Source organism: Penaeus chinensis, chromosome 9, assembly GCF_019202785.1.
Source record: "Penaeus chinensis breed Huanghai No. 1 chromosome 9, ASM1920278v2, whole genome shotgun sequence".
Taxonomy (NCBI): domain Eukaryota; kingdom Metazoa; phylum Arthropoda; class Malacostraca; order Decapoda; family Penaeidae; genus Penaeus; species Penaeus chinensis.
This window is the reverse complement of record NC_061827.1, coordinates 12,649,476-12,663,535: the sequence shown is the minus strand read 5'-3', so window position 1 is coordinate 12,663,535 and position 14,060 is coordinate 12,649,476. Positions and strand designations below refer to the sequence as shown.

The 14,060-nt window shown below is 40.5% G+C and overlaps 2 protein-coding genes across 5 annotated transcripts in view; both read right to left on the bottom strand.

The window, feature by feature from the left end:
- Positions 1–2,622: 2,622 nt before the first annotated feature.
- Positions 2,623–3,146, bottom strand: LOC125028664. Its single transcript, XM_047618139.1, has 2 exons — positions 3,136–3,146; positions 2,623–2,935 (listed from the first exon to the last, which is right to left on the bottom strand). Exons 1-2 carry the CDS (start codon positions 3,144–3,146, stop codon positions 2,623–2,625), a joined length of 324 nt encoding a protein of 107 aa, XP_047474095.1.
- LOC125029126 overlaps positions 3,068–14,060 on the bottom strand; it is a 21,914-nt gene continuing 10,921 nt past the window's right edge. For 3 of the 4 annotated variants that reach the window (XM_047618932.1, XM_047618933.1, XM_047618935.1), the window contains 9 exons: positions 14,030–14,060; positions 13,407–13,485; positions 11,682–11,781; positions 11,436–11,574; positions 9,485–9,635; positions 9,212–9,281; positions 4,032–4,187; positions 3,664–3,814; positions 3,068–3,427 (listed from right to left, as the gene is read on the bottom strand). The exon at positions 14,030–14,060 is cut by the window's right edge and continues 117 nt beyond it. In XM_047618932.1, coding sequence (XP_047474888.1) covers positions 3,198–3,427; positions 3,664–3,814; positions 4,032–4,187; positions 9,212–9,281; positions 9,485–9,635; positions 11,436–11,574; positions 11,682–11,781; positions 13,407–13,485; positions 14,030–14,060 — 1,107 coding nt within the window. In that variant the 3' untranslated portion in view covers positions 3,068–3,197. Of the gene's footprint in view, positions 3,428–3,663; positions 3,815–4,031; positions 4,188–9,211; positions 9,282–9,484; positions 9,636–11,435; positions 11,575–11,681; positions 11,782–13,406; positions 13,486–14,029 lie in introns of those variants that run through there. The other variant, XM_047618934.1, reaches the window with a different exon arrangement.

Sequence of the window (14,060 nt, the reverse complement as noted above, 5' to 3'; positions counted from 1 at the left end):
TAAATAACTAAAAATACAAAATACAATGTTTAAAGATATATATAAAATTAGAGGCAACCTTTGAACTATAATAAAATAAATATTAGAAACTTGATAATAAACAATACACTACAAAGTCTACAATAAACATTGAATTATAAATTCAACAATACCATTATAATACCAATGAGCAAAAATCACAAAATTTCAATAATATAACTACAGCAAATACAAAAATAAAATCAATGTAGGTTTCTGTCTACATTTTTTGTTCTAATGATCCTGCCGCAGTATCTGGAACAAAAAATATTTTTTTTACACACAGGAAAATAATCAGTTAAAAATCTTACTGTAAAGAGGGGACTTATTTTAATCACATGAACAAGTAAATTTAGTGCTCCTGAAACTTATTTCACTGCACATTGTATTAGTTGCTGTTGAGTCTACTTACAAGTATTATTATTATCTCATATAAATATTAATATTCTAGAGATATGCAAACAAGTAAATATTTGTCTGGTATTATTTACAAATTATTAGACATCACATAAACAAAAGAAGGACACCAGCAAATCCATGAACTTAAGATGAAAACTAATATATTTAACACTAACCTCTTGTTAGGTACCGAAGTGTTAATGCCCAGCGACGGTCTGCAGGAATTGCCTTTCTCAGCTGAGTATCCTTCTTCTCAATGTGAAGTTTCATAAGATGCAATAGTCATGACAAAACACCTCCATGATCGAAATTTGTAAACCGCCCTCCAGTGCCTGTTCCTTCATTAGCATAATTATAGCACCCAGGTCTTTTATTTTTTCCATGCCTTAACCCATGATCCCTTTGGTATTCTTTCCTCATTCTTTACCAAGTTAAAAGCCACAATACACAAAACTACGGTGAAATAAAGGAATCTATCCTTGTGCTCCGGGCTACCGCGCAGTCAGTTCTTGGGTGTGTTTGGGCTGGCACGGAGGCTGTTTCCACAGTTTTAAAATGTCGTCTGGCAAGTCGGACGGAAAGGGGTCGGGGCCCGCGCGTGAAGAAAGCCATTTGAACTTCGCCTTTATTGTATAATTGTATATGAATGCCTTCTACTTAAAATCTTAACTTACGACAGACGGCCTAAAAGGCATTAATTGGAAATATGATCCAGACATTTTCCTGAGTTGAACATGCTCTGCACAGGCGCTTTACAGACGATGAGTGACGCCACGGTTGGACAGAGCTGGCATCAAAACCTAAACAGCTCGCCGAACTATTAAACTTTTTCGTTACCGTCAACAGTTGGGTTGGTGTTACCGAAGAGGCCGATAGATAGAAAATGGATGTAAAATTGAATATAAAAAAAGAAGGGTTCTTTCCCCTTAGGAGTATTTTATTTATATTTTCTTCCGTGGACCATCTCCATCCTGCTCGTCTTCTTACTCCCATATCTGCCTTACTTAATTACATAAGTGCATTCCCTAAATCACAGCCAATCGAGTTAGAGTTCATGGCAAGTTTGTATGATGTTCCATCCTTGAAATCTCTATATTCATAGTTCAGCCAACTTACTGGAATAAGGGACTAAGGAGGCGTGTTGTTAGCCGCAGGGCGTACTCATAAACATCACTCAACCTCCAGGACTCCCCTAGGGAGAGACCAGACTAGATGCCATTCTATAAGATAGGCATCATTATTTGGAACCATTTGGTATCCCTCCCCAGTGAGCCAGCCACCCAAAGGCTTGCTCACCTCAGACAATGAGCTCAGGGTTCTGCGCCTCCGCAAGGCGGTTCCAGTAGCAGGACCCCATGGTAACGTGTCTATGAGAGACATCAAAGTGGTCAGCCCTCTTCCCCGTGATTGACTAATCTGCACCGCACAGCAGAGTTGATGGTCGCTCTGTTTGCCATTGGTGGAATTAATGCTGTCCAGCATGGATTAGCCAATCCTTTGGGGATTATGAAGGTGACTTCTGATTTTATTGTTTTTATTTCTATTTTATTTTTATATTGCCTTAAATTGGGATGGTTATAGCTCTGTGTTATATTGGTGCGTACATGGGTGGAGGTGTTATGTTTTCTGTGTGTGTTAATATCCTGGGCCACTAGGTGTGGTTTGTATGTTTGTCAATGATGTAGTGTTAGTTTTCCTGTTCACGTAGTCAGGTGGATTTTCTTCAGGAATTAAGTCTAAAACTGTTGCATCATGTTTCCAGAATAATGTTTTGTTCTGTAATGATTGGAGTGTATATTCAGGAATAGGCCTGACATATTATTTTGTAGAGTCTAAGCCTTCTTAATGGTGAGCATCATGAGAAGCGTCTGAGTTTGGTGAGTGTTGTGCGTGTTTGTATGATTCTTTGTGTGGCGTGTGATGTGAAACTTGTGTTTGTGAAGTGAAATCTAAGAATGTTTCCTTTGTTTGTGTATGGAATGTTGGGGTTGCTAGTTGTGATGGTTGTGCAGTTTTGCGTGCTGTGTGTGTTTGAATTTGTTGATGCCTATCTGTATTTTCGAATGGTGCTCAAATGTGTTAATGTTTTGTATAACTCTTTCTGTTGTTCGTTTCATGATGAGCTGTGATTCAGAGAGTGTGAGATAATCTGTGTGGTATCGTTTGCATAAGAAATAAAGTTATAAAGTTGTTTTACGGTGTAGGTTATGGCAGATTGGCTGTGTACAGGATATAAAGTGTTGGTGATGAAATGGTATTCCACTTCCGAGGTAGAGGGGGGCGCCTAGGTGAGAGCCCAGTTATTGTGGCCGTCCTGTGGTTCAGGAAGCTGCATAGAAGGTGCGTGAGATGTGTCTGGAATTGTAAATGTGTTAAACTGTATTTGAGACCGTCATGCCAGACCTTTTCAAAGGCCTTGTTGACGTCTGTCTCTCGTAAAATGATGTTGATCTGATGCTTCTTAGCGAGACCGAGACCAATCTCCTCATAACCGAGGACGATAGCGCTCTCGGTGCCCCTGTGTGGGCGAAAGCCGTATTGCCTACTGCTGTGTTTGATGTTGTTATCCTCTCCTACATAGTCCTACTACTACTTTCCGATCACTGAGCTTGGTACACCGTCTCTATAAAATGAAAGTAAAACCAACACAGTCAACAGTATTCATTATATTGATTTAATGGTTAAATAACAACTTAGTTTAACCTTCCTTTTTCATACTTTCTGTACATAGGCGAGCAAAGTTTCCCTAACAGCACAGGTAGAGAAAAGCTCCTTCAAGTTCATCTTCCCTGAATGATGGTTGATAAGGCGTTGCAGCGATCGTAAAACACGCACTCCTTCAGCCACTGCGCGTCATTCGCCACGTTGCTGTAGACGAGGTGCCCCTGGGAACATGAGGAGCTGTTGTTGACGGTGGAAAGCACGCCCATTATCACCCAAACCTCGTCCACTCCTGTGCCAATATCAGCCAGGTAAGGTCCTCCCGATGAACCGCTGGTGATGCCGATTGCTAAACACAGAGAGTAGGAGAATCATGAGGACAAGTAAAATATCCAGACAAGGTTTTTCAGCATTTCCAACTTTTCGGCTGTGGACAGGGGGAGTCCAATAACAAGAGAGCTGAAGGAAAACATGACAAACGAATGGAAGATCGGAGTAGGGAGAAGACAAAGAAGTAATTTTAAACAGTATAATGAAAAGGAAAAGTACAACATACCAATGAAACACCGAACCGACAAAGCATACCCTCATACTGCGCGCAGAACTGACTCTCCTTCAAATCCAGCTGGTCTCGACAGAAGGTGTTCGACGGGGAGAGTCCCAGGCAGTTCGTACTCCATTTTGAGGGGCGGGTAAACCACTCAGGGGTCTTGCGATTCTCATCGAGCACGAAGATCTGGAAGAAAGTAACGATCTTCAGTAGTGAAAGCATCAGGACTGTCGCTGTAGTATTTATTATTAATTATCATTATTTCGCTGTTAATATAATTACTGCTGCTGTTATTATCATCCTTGCTTATCACAAATTTCCCTTATAATCATCATTACATGTAGTTCACATATCAAATAACGTTATACATTTTTTCACCGCATTTCTTAACTCCTCATCTCACCACTTGCTCCCTGTCCCTGGAGGGTATGACCGCTTCGTCCGCGATGCACACCGTCGGCAGAATGTTGTCAGAGTGAGGACTGAAAGTAATAACTGCGAGGTCGTGGGCGTAGCGGGAATTCGGGTCGTATTGTGGGTGGATGAAAATGTTTTTCGGCTGAAGAGAAAAGGAAATGGCGTATGAGAGAGAACTTCTGAGGGAAGTGATGCGGAATTATATTAGAAAGGGACTGCTCTTCCAAGTGTGTAGAGTGATGCGCGTCTCCTTATTTGTATTTCACGCACACCGCGTCCGTTCTTCATTCCAGGTGAAGATGCCAGTGCTTCCGGTATTAAGCTGTGTCATTTCATCTCAAAAAATTTAAGCTGGAACATGGATCCACACGTACCATGCAAACACTCCTCCCTCAAGCTGGAATTTCATCCAGTTTATTAATGTCATGTGTCAAAGGGATCAGTCTACTTAAAAATTAAAAAAAAATCCTCCATAGTTACAAGTTCTCATGATAAAAGGAACTAAATAAACGTCCATTGTGATAACAGCAACATTAGATCATTCACCAGGTATGGTCAACTGATTTCTAATCTGTATTCTCTGAGAACTCTTGTGAGTATCAGTTATATATATTGAAAGTAATTTTGAATATCATTGTAGGTAATGTGAATCAGTAAATTATGCATTATAAACCATAAGCTTGACATGTCAATAAATATTCTTATGTTCAAAGACAACATTATAACACCTTTAAAATTAAAAAAGATTGAAAAATAAATGCAGCATACAAAACATTCACTTAAATTCATAATTCTTTAGGGTAACATTCACATGAAAAGTTGGAATTACTCATTTGATATAATCAGCTCCCAGAGTCTATACTTGGGGAAAGTTATTAATTCTGGGTAATTCCTATATAAGGAATTGGTTCTGGTTCTGACGGATCTCTTTTCTACCGCTCAAGCCATGAAAATAATACCCTCCTTAATAATCAAACCTGTGACTTCGCTCACCTCGCCACGACCTGCTCCGCTTCTTCAGGCGTATGTACCTGTCCTCTCTTCAAACCTTACTCAAGACTCAGGTGTTAAGCTTTGGAGAACCAGTACGTAATAACTAAATACTTCCAATTAATATGTTCATGTTGATTCCTTTTCTGGCAATGTGTAGATATTCCTCTTTACATTCATGATTTTGCACGTGCGGGGATTTTTTGTGCACATCTATGATTGAACGTTTTTTTTTTGTTGTTTTTCGTCCAAACGTTTTTTGCTTCGGTTTTAATTATAACTACCAGGGGGATGGTCACCATCTCCACTCAGCTTCAACCCTTAATAGTAGAGGTAACGCCAGTGGACGAATGTTTTATAGCCCTGAGACTGAAGCATGCTTTTGGCTTCGTATTGCTATGTATGTTCTTATCGATGTTTGTAAACTCGATGAGAAAGACGCGTTCTATGCCAAACTCACATCCGTGGCAAACAAATATCCCGGCGAGACATTCGCACTGTACTGGGCAACTTAAATGCAGTATCCGGCTGTGAGATGTCTGTCAGTTTCCATGGCTTGGGAGCTGATCTCAGTAGCGAGAACAGCCTCCTTCTCTGGGACTTTGCTAGGATTGCGGTTTTCTGGCTCCTGGTGTCAGCGCTCCAACCCGCATCGCGCCAACCCACATCGACTTGGTATAGCGATATAAGTACTATGGCTATGGAAATCGACCACATTCTTGTCAGCACTCCTCCAGAACTTCAGGCACTGACCATAGACTGGTTGTGGCTACCTTGCGGGTCCACTTCAAAACTCCCCGTCTTTCAAATGACCACTCCAGGGTGTTTCACTTAGACAGAAGGAGGAACGAGGAGCAGTGTGCCTGGAGGCAGGATTTGTGCTGTTCCTAGGTGCGCAGGATTCGGATACTGCTGAGAAGAGACAAGGAACAGTTTATCAGGAATCTTGCTGTGGAGGTTGAAGGCCACTTCTTAGTAAATTATCTTCGCCCTGCCTACCAAGTCCTGAGAGAAATGAACTCCAAACCCTCTTCGCTGATGACTGCAGTCCACTCAGTGGATGGACAGACTCTTCGCAGATGACTGCAGTCCACTCAGTGGATGGACAGATCATTTCAGATCATGTTGTGGTTCATTATTGAGCAGCTGTACCAGGTAGACCCTCCAGCAGTTAGACTGGATACACGTGGTATCAAAGCAATGAACCTTCTTTTCTAACTGAGAAGAGGGAGGCGATCTCCAAGCTGAAAGGTGGGAAAGCTGAAGGCATATGTGATATCCCTGCTGAACTGCTAAAGGCTTGGAGTGAACTTGTGGCATGGGGCTTGCATACAGACTTGACTGCCATCTGGATTACCACTGACCTGTTGAGGGGCGTGGTCTTCCCTCTCTGGAAGGGGGAAGGGGATCGATGGGACTGTAGGAATTACCATGGCATCACAATCCTCAGTAAACCACACAAGATTTCCGCCCACATTGTTCTGAAATGGATCTGTAACCACCAACTAAGACACAAAGAGACTGGAATAGTCTGGAATCACTCCTGGCAAGTCTACAACAGACTGTATCCTAGCGCTTCGAGACATTGTGGAACACTGTCGTGAGTTTCGTTGTGGGCTGCTTACAGCCTACATCGACCTCAAGGAGGTGTTTTACTCTGTGCATCGAGAATCGTTATGGGAGATCCTGAGACTTAGGGGAATTCAAATATAGATTATTGGTATATTAGCAAGCACCAACAATTTTTAACACTTGCTTGGACTGGACAATAATCAGAGCTACTATCCAAAGAACTCGACTTAGCCGACGTTGTTGCCATCCGCTAGAATCACTGGTGGCAACTCTTGATGCATTTAGCAATGAGGCGAAGCCCTTGGGCCTAGAGGTCTCCTGGACCAAGACCAAGATCCAGGATTTAGGGGGCCTGTTTGGGGACCCTGTTCAGTCGATACATGCTTACAGCAAAGACATTAAAGTCTCAGAAATTGAAATTACTAAATGAAAATGCTATCAGCAGTATACTCATTCATATATACAATTTTGTGAGGTTGAAAATAATAGTCACTGAGTATAATATCAACAGATTAATACTATTTTCATACTTTAAACTATGATCATCAGAAAAATTAGATTTTCTTTCCATATCTACATATACCGAAAAAAAAAAAAAAAAAAAAAAATGAAACAGGCAGCCAATCATAGATCAGTGTTACATTTATGGTCAACTGAATGAACAGAGGGTTACAGTGCTGAGATAATGAAAAAATAACACTAGTTTCTTCTGATATTGAAACAACAAAGATGCTATTCAAACCAATCTGTGCAATGAAGCAGAATGTCTCAATCTGCCATTAAAGAGTGTGCCCGTAGTGAAACGAGCAATGCTGCAGCAAAGGCTAACAAACACATTTCAAGTATATTCTGACAAGATAATGTTTGTAGAAAATTATTATCTCATAAAGATTCGCTTTACACTACATTTTGTAAGATTATACCAATGTTAGACCTTTAGATATACAAAGAGAAGTTAATGGCCTTTGCCAGAGTGCCAAGTGTCACATCACCAATGACTACTGACTCAACAAGAGATGCTATTCAAATCAATCTGTGCAATGAAACAGAATGTCTCAATCTTCCATTAAAGAGTGTGCCCATACAAAGGTATGTAAAACGAGTGATGCTGCAGTAAAGGGCAACAAACATGTATCAAGTGTATTCTGACAAGAAAATGTTTGTAGAGAATTATTATCTCACAAAGATTCGCTTTACACCTCATTTTGTAAGATTGCAATAATGTTAGACCTTTAAATATACAAAGAGAAGTTAATGGCATTTGCCAGAGTGCCAAGTGTCACATCACCAATGACTACTGATTACTGATTATTCATCATCATTATCGGGGAGCTAACGCCGACGAGGGCACTTGGCCTAATCCACCCTTCACTTCTAGCCATGGGAGTCCCTTATGGCGAATCTCCAAGCAGGCCCTTGGCCCATCTCTAACTCCTAACTCCAAGAGGACTGTTTGAGCTGCCTAGGATATAACTTTCTAGGTCATCCCACAGGCCTCCTCCACCCAGGATTGCCTCGCAAAAAGACAACCTGATGGGCAAGGTCATCCATAGGGTGAGTTTGTGGTCCTAGATTATGCAAGTAACAGGTCTCATGCCAATCTCACAGTGTAGCCATTGGTTGGACACATGGTCCTACCAACTGCATTCCATGATCCGGCATAGGGACTTATTAAAAAACACATCAAGATAGTAACCAGGTTTCTCTACCATACAAGCCTAGCAGTATGAAGGCCTTGAAGGCACGTGCCTTGATCCTTCTGCATAGGTACCGACATCTCCAAATGCTCTTATTGATTGAGTTCATAGTTCCTACTGCCAGACCAAACTGTCTACTGACTGATTGGTCTGACAGCCCAGAGACATGGATTACACTACAAAGGTATGTAAAACTCTTTGTGACTTCAACATCCTCACCACAAGCATGTTTCGACTAAATAGATTTCCCTAACAGGCCCCCAAAATCCTGGATCTTGGTCTTGATTCAGTAGACCTTTCGACCCAAGGGTTACACCCCCTACCTTGCCCTTGGGAGTTTGCTAATGGACTCCTAGTGTTTCACACTAGAAGACTCCCACAGAGCTACTGGGTTCATTAGTTTTTCGAGTTCTGTGGTCAATGGAGGGATGAGTAGTTTTGAAGTGGACCTGTAGGGTAACCATAACCAGCATATGGTCAGTATCACATAACACGGCTCTTCGGTAAATCCTGCAGTTCTGGAGGATCCTCCAGTAGTGCTGATACCAGGAACCAGAGTCCTGGAGAAGGAAGCTGTTATTGCTGCTGGGATCAGCTCCCAAGTCATGGGGACTGACAGACCTTGTAGCCAGCTCGATCACATCCGGATACCGCACTGAAGTCATGCATGTATGTGTTTTTGTGTGTGTGCGAGAGAGAGAGAGAGAGAGAGAGAGAGAGAGAGAGAGAGAGAGAGAGAGAGAGAGAGAGAGAGAGAGAGAGTGTGTGTGTGTGTGTGTGTGTGTGTGTGTGTGTGTGTGTGTGTGTGTGTGTGTGTGTGTGTGTGTGTGTGTGTGTGTGTGTGTGTGTGTGTGTGTGTGTGTGTGTGTGTGCGTGCGTGCGTGCCAGCCTCAAAGAAAATACAAACCTCGACTGTGTATCCTGGCATTTCAATACTGAATTCGCCTATGTTAGGGATTTCACGTGAAGCTGGGTTCCTGGAAATTCCTTATATCAATTAGTTTGTGTCTTACGAATTTGATGACCAAATAAACTTAGCCCATACTTCCCTAAATATGCATTTACATACTTCATCTGACCTATGCGCAATATATCCAGAGACTTCTATGCCTTCTCTATCAATGTCACAAACAGATGGGCCTCACGTGACCTGAGACAAAAACTAAAAAGAAAGTCGTACTTAGTCACGCAGTGTGCGGCGGTGATTGCTGCGTGGTTGGCGACGAGGGTGAGGCTGCATGCGGGTTGGTCGTTGCGGTACAGGAGCCGCACCCACGACCAACGGCGGTCCACAGCTATGTCTTGGATAGGCTCGGGGATGTAGCCACATCCTACGCAGAGAGAGAGAGAGAGAGAGAGAGAGAGAGAGAGAGAGAGAGAGAGAGAGAGAGAGAGAGAGAGAGAGAGTGAGAGTCAGGTAGCCAGACAGAAAGAGACAGAGACAAAAACAGAGGGAGTCAAATTATCGTGGCCCTTATTCCACATTTTATTAATGCTCTTCAGTATCAAGACTTATTGTGTTTGATCAATAAATGTGTAAATGTACTCATTAATTATAATGTAACTTTAAATAATTAATCAAAGTGAAAATATTAATATTATTAATGAGTGCAATTCAAGGTTTGAGTCAAATCTTTGTAAAATAAATCAATACATTTATTAACTGAATATTATCAGTGCGATATAATAAAATTACAATACCAAACTTTACGTGAAATAAAAAGAATAGATAAAATATTAATTGTGTTCTTAACTCTTTAAATACAACTAGACAGTTATGACTCACTGTTATATAATTATCAATCATGAAACTTGATGAAAACAAAATACAATATTCAAAATTACGTTATATCTTCATGAATTAACAAAACATCAATGTAAAAGTTATTAATTATTCAATGTCTCAACGCTAATAAATGGATTTGATATTGCACAAAATAATCATGATCAATAGACAAGCAAATAGTTAAATTATTGTAAACATGATGAGTAAATTAGATATTATACTAAGAGAAAAAATATCTTAAGAAAAACAAATAGTTAATTATAACAAACACAAATTAAGTTGTATTTATATGTGAATATATGAATCAAACATCAAACAAGTAAAAGTAATAGTCATGACAAGAGCAAATACTTGATAGACAAAAAAAAAATAATCTTACGCTCCGTCGGAAAATTACAGGACTCGTCACTGTCTGCTGAGCTATCAATCTTAGCAAGCACTTAATTATTTAATTACACTCACCTAAACTTAACTTAAATTAACCTATATAAAAATCTTAATTTTCTTCCTAATCCTAACTATGTCCCAGAATAGCACTCCCATGTTACATATATTCCATTTCTAATTCCTGTCCACTCTGTTCCCTCACGATGGTGCATTAAAATACTTCAACCGGGCTTACTGAGATGAACATGGCTACTGGACGCTACTCCGAAACCTAATCCACATTCTCCGACACTAAACGTCCTTTTATTTTCGATATGGAGCTCATCCGGTCACGCCCTTGCTGCATAATACTTAATTATTTCTTATAGTTGGAAAGATACCCGCATCAGGACTTTTCTATATCCCAGCACATTTTTAACACTATTTATCACTTCTAACTCTTTCTACCTGCCACCCGAGTTCACTTCTTGTTCCCAAACTGATTCACTTTGATCTTTATTGCGATTTATTAGAACTGCTTGTTGTTTCGCACTCATGATTTCTTTTTTTCTTCTATCGGTCCATCACGTGGTGTCACCCGCTGTCACATGTTGATCTCGCCACTTTGAGTCATAGGTCGCTTCTGTTTTTTTTCATCTGTGTCTTGTCCTACTGACCGTATTTTATGTATGGAATCCACTTCAAATCTTCGCGATGTTAAGCATCCGCTTCGCCCTCGTATTGTTCGCGTGATTATGACTAAGCCTTCGAGTGTCTACGACAAAATACCAAGACAGAGAGGCAGGTAGCCATAAAGAGAGACAGTCAGAGACAGACCACCATAAAAGCTCGCAGTAGCAAAACTATGACATATTAATCCACACAACAAACAGGCAACACACAAAGCCCTCCACTAATGAACGTTTTCCTTACATTTGATCACCAAACGCTAGAGTTGACCTGAATCCCTTCTGATTACCTGCGTCCAAACAGGACGGCTGGAGGGCGTCGAGAGGAGGCGACCCAGCCAAAGGTCTCCAGGACAGTGATGTATCGCACATGTAAATTCCAGCCCCCTTGTTGCTGCCTGTTTTTTCCATCACTCCAAGTGACTGGAGCTGAGGAGACAAAAAAGGAAGAGAATTTCATCAATGAATTATCTTCATCGCTTTCCTTTCAGATCTCAGACAAATTGTGAATTATAATAAATTATATGCACGTATACCTGGTGTTCTACGCCTGATTGCTGGGCTACGATATCGTAATTCCCGAGGCACTGCACGATCAGCACGGTCAGCAAGGGTAATTTGCTTGCGGTGCTACAGCTGATGGGAATGAAGAAGATCAATTATTTCTGCATGTATCATGGGATGAAAACACACACACATAATAAATATTTACACACACACGCCTGTGTATGGTATTCACCGATGACGAAAAGGCATTTGACTCTGTTTTAGAAATATTAGCAGTATTAGAAGACAAGGAGTAGAGAAAGTCTGTTTTAAAAATTGGAATATCTATACGAAGATGGGACATCAACCACCAAACTCCACACAGAAACCAATAAAACACCAATTAAAAAATGTGTTACACGGGGCGACACAATCTCGCCAAAACTGTTTACAGCTTAACTTTAGGAAATATTCAAGAAGCTAGAATGTAACAGATAATCTTCTCTTTAGTGAATCAGTGAACTACAGCAATTAATAAATGATCTGAATAGAGAAATTCTCAAAATTGAACAAGAAAAAGACTAAAGTCATGTTCAACAGTAGAGATCAATGCAAACAGATACATGTACAAAGTAGTGGACAAATATAAATATATATATATATATACATATATACATATATATATACACACACACACACACACACACACACACACACACACACACACACACACACACACACACACACACACACACACACACGCATATATATACACGGCTTCGAAGACCTTACTTTGGGGGGAGTCTCCTCAATAGACTCATCACTCCTATTCTGCTTCTGGTGGCATAACTCACCAGAGGCAGTTTTTGATCTGAAGCTTCCTTTGAGGACTGAGGTCGGACTGCAGTAGCAGAATGAGTAGTGTAAGAAGTATTGGAGGATAGGGGATGACGGAAAGGAGGTTGGGTTAGAACCAATGAAAATAACTTACCTGGCTGTGCAAACAGCACATGAGCATGACGCTTTGCCTCTGGAAAACTAACTTTCTCCTTGCTCCTTATTACCAATACTTTTTCAAACTTGTACCTTAAGTTTCATGGATTTCTTTGTTGTGATAACAGCAGACTGGACCTGGACAGTTGTCATCTCTTGGATGACAACCCCTGGTAGTCCATTGGCTCCATGCCCATAACCCTGGCAATGGAAGCACCGCATAGGGTTGGGCACATCAAATTTTAGCTTGCCAACTTAACCAATTCCGGAAGGACCAGTGTTTCAAAAGTTAGAAGCGCTGGTGTCGATTGTTCCACACTACCTTGAAATTCTTTTGTTCCTCTAACAGTTTCTCCTTAGAATACCTCATCAGGTCTCGGGAAAAGACAATTCCCTTGCACTAATTGAGTGTTTGTGAAACATGAACCCAAGGAATGTCGTATATCGCACGTAGACGGTCACTCTCATCTGGTGACGAAACCGCAACTATCAGGCTACTATCTCACTGTAGGGTGAACCATGGATCACGTTGACAACCTCAACTATCTTGCGATGCACTTCAAAAATATCAAGATCCATGATGGACACACCACCAATGGTCTTTACTACAAGGTGGTAAGGAGATCCTTTCATATTTACAGATATATACATATATTAATGAATATATGTATATATATGAATATATATACATAAACACACACACACATACACACATGCGTGTGTATGTGTGTTTACAAAGCACCTACATCTATTGCATGTGAAAGTAACCAAGCATAACGTACACGGTGCTTCCGTCGCCACACACGAGGACGCGTTGCTTCGTGTTGATCGCTTTCGGTTGCTCGCAAAACCTGTCGGATCCTGAAAACTCAGACCGTGTTAGACAAGTTCTCTTGGGGCTGCATGTATGTATGTATGTATATATATATGTATATATATACATATATACATATATATATACATGTGTGTATATGTATATATATGTGTGTATATGTATATATATATGAGTGTTCAAACACAGTGTACACAAGATGCAAAAGAAATCAGCCACTGTATGAAATGAAAATAAATCGTGACGTTTCGAACTTTTCACTAATATCTCTTTAGATGAATAATAAACCGAAATAGATACATGGAGAGAATTTTGACAAGAATATATAGCAATTAAGTAAATTATCATGTATATGTAGTACATGTGTATAAATATATATAAACAGATGCAACCACATATATATTTAATACATATACATATACATGATAATATATATATACATATATAATATATGTTCATATTCATGCGTGTTTGTATAGTCATGAATCCAGAACAAAACCATATCTCAAACTGCCACAGTCACGCACCGCCCACCAATCGAGCTGATGCCCAACGAACTCTTGCGTGCATCACCTATGGCACTGCAGGGAATGTCTGAAGGCAC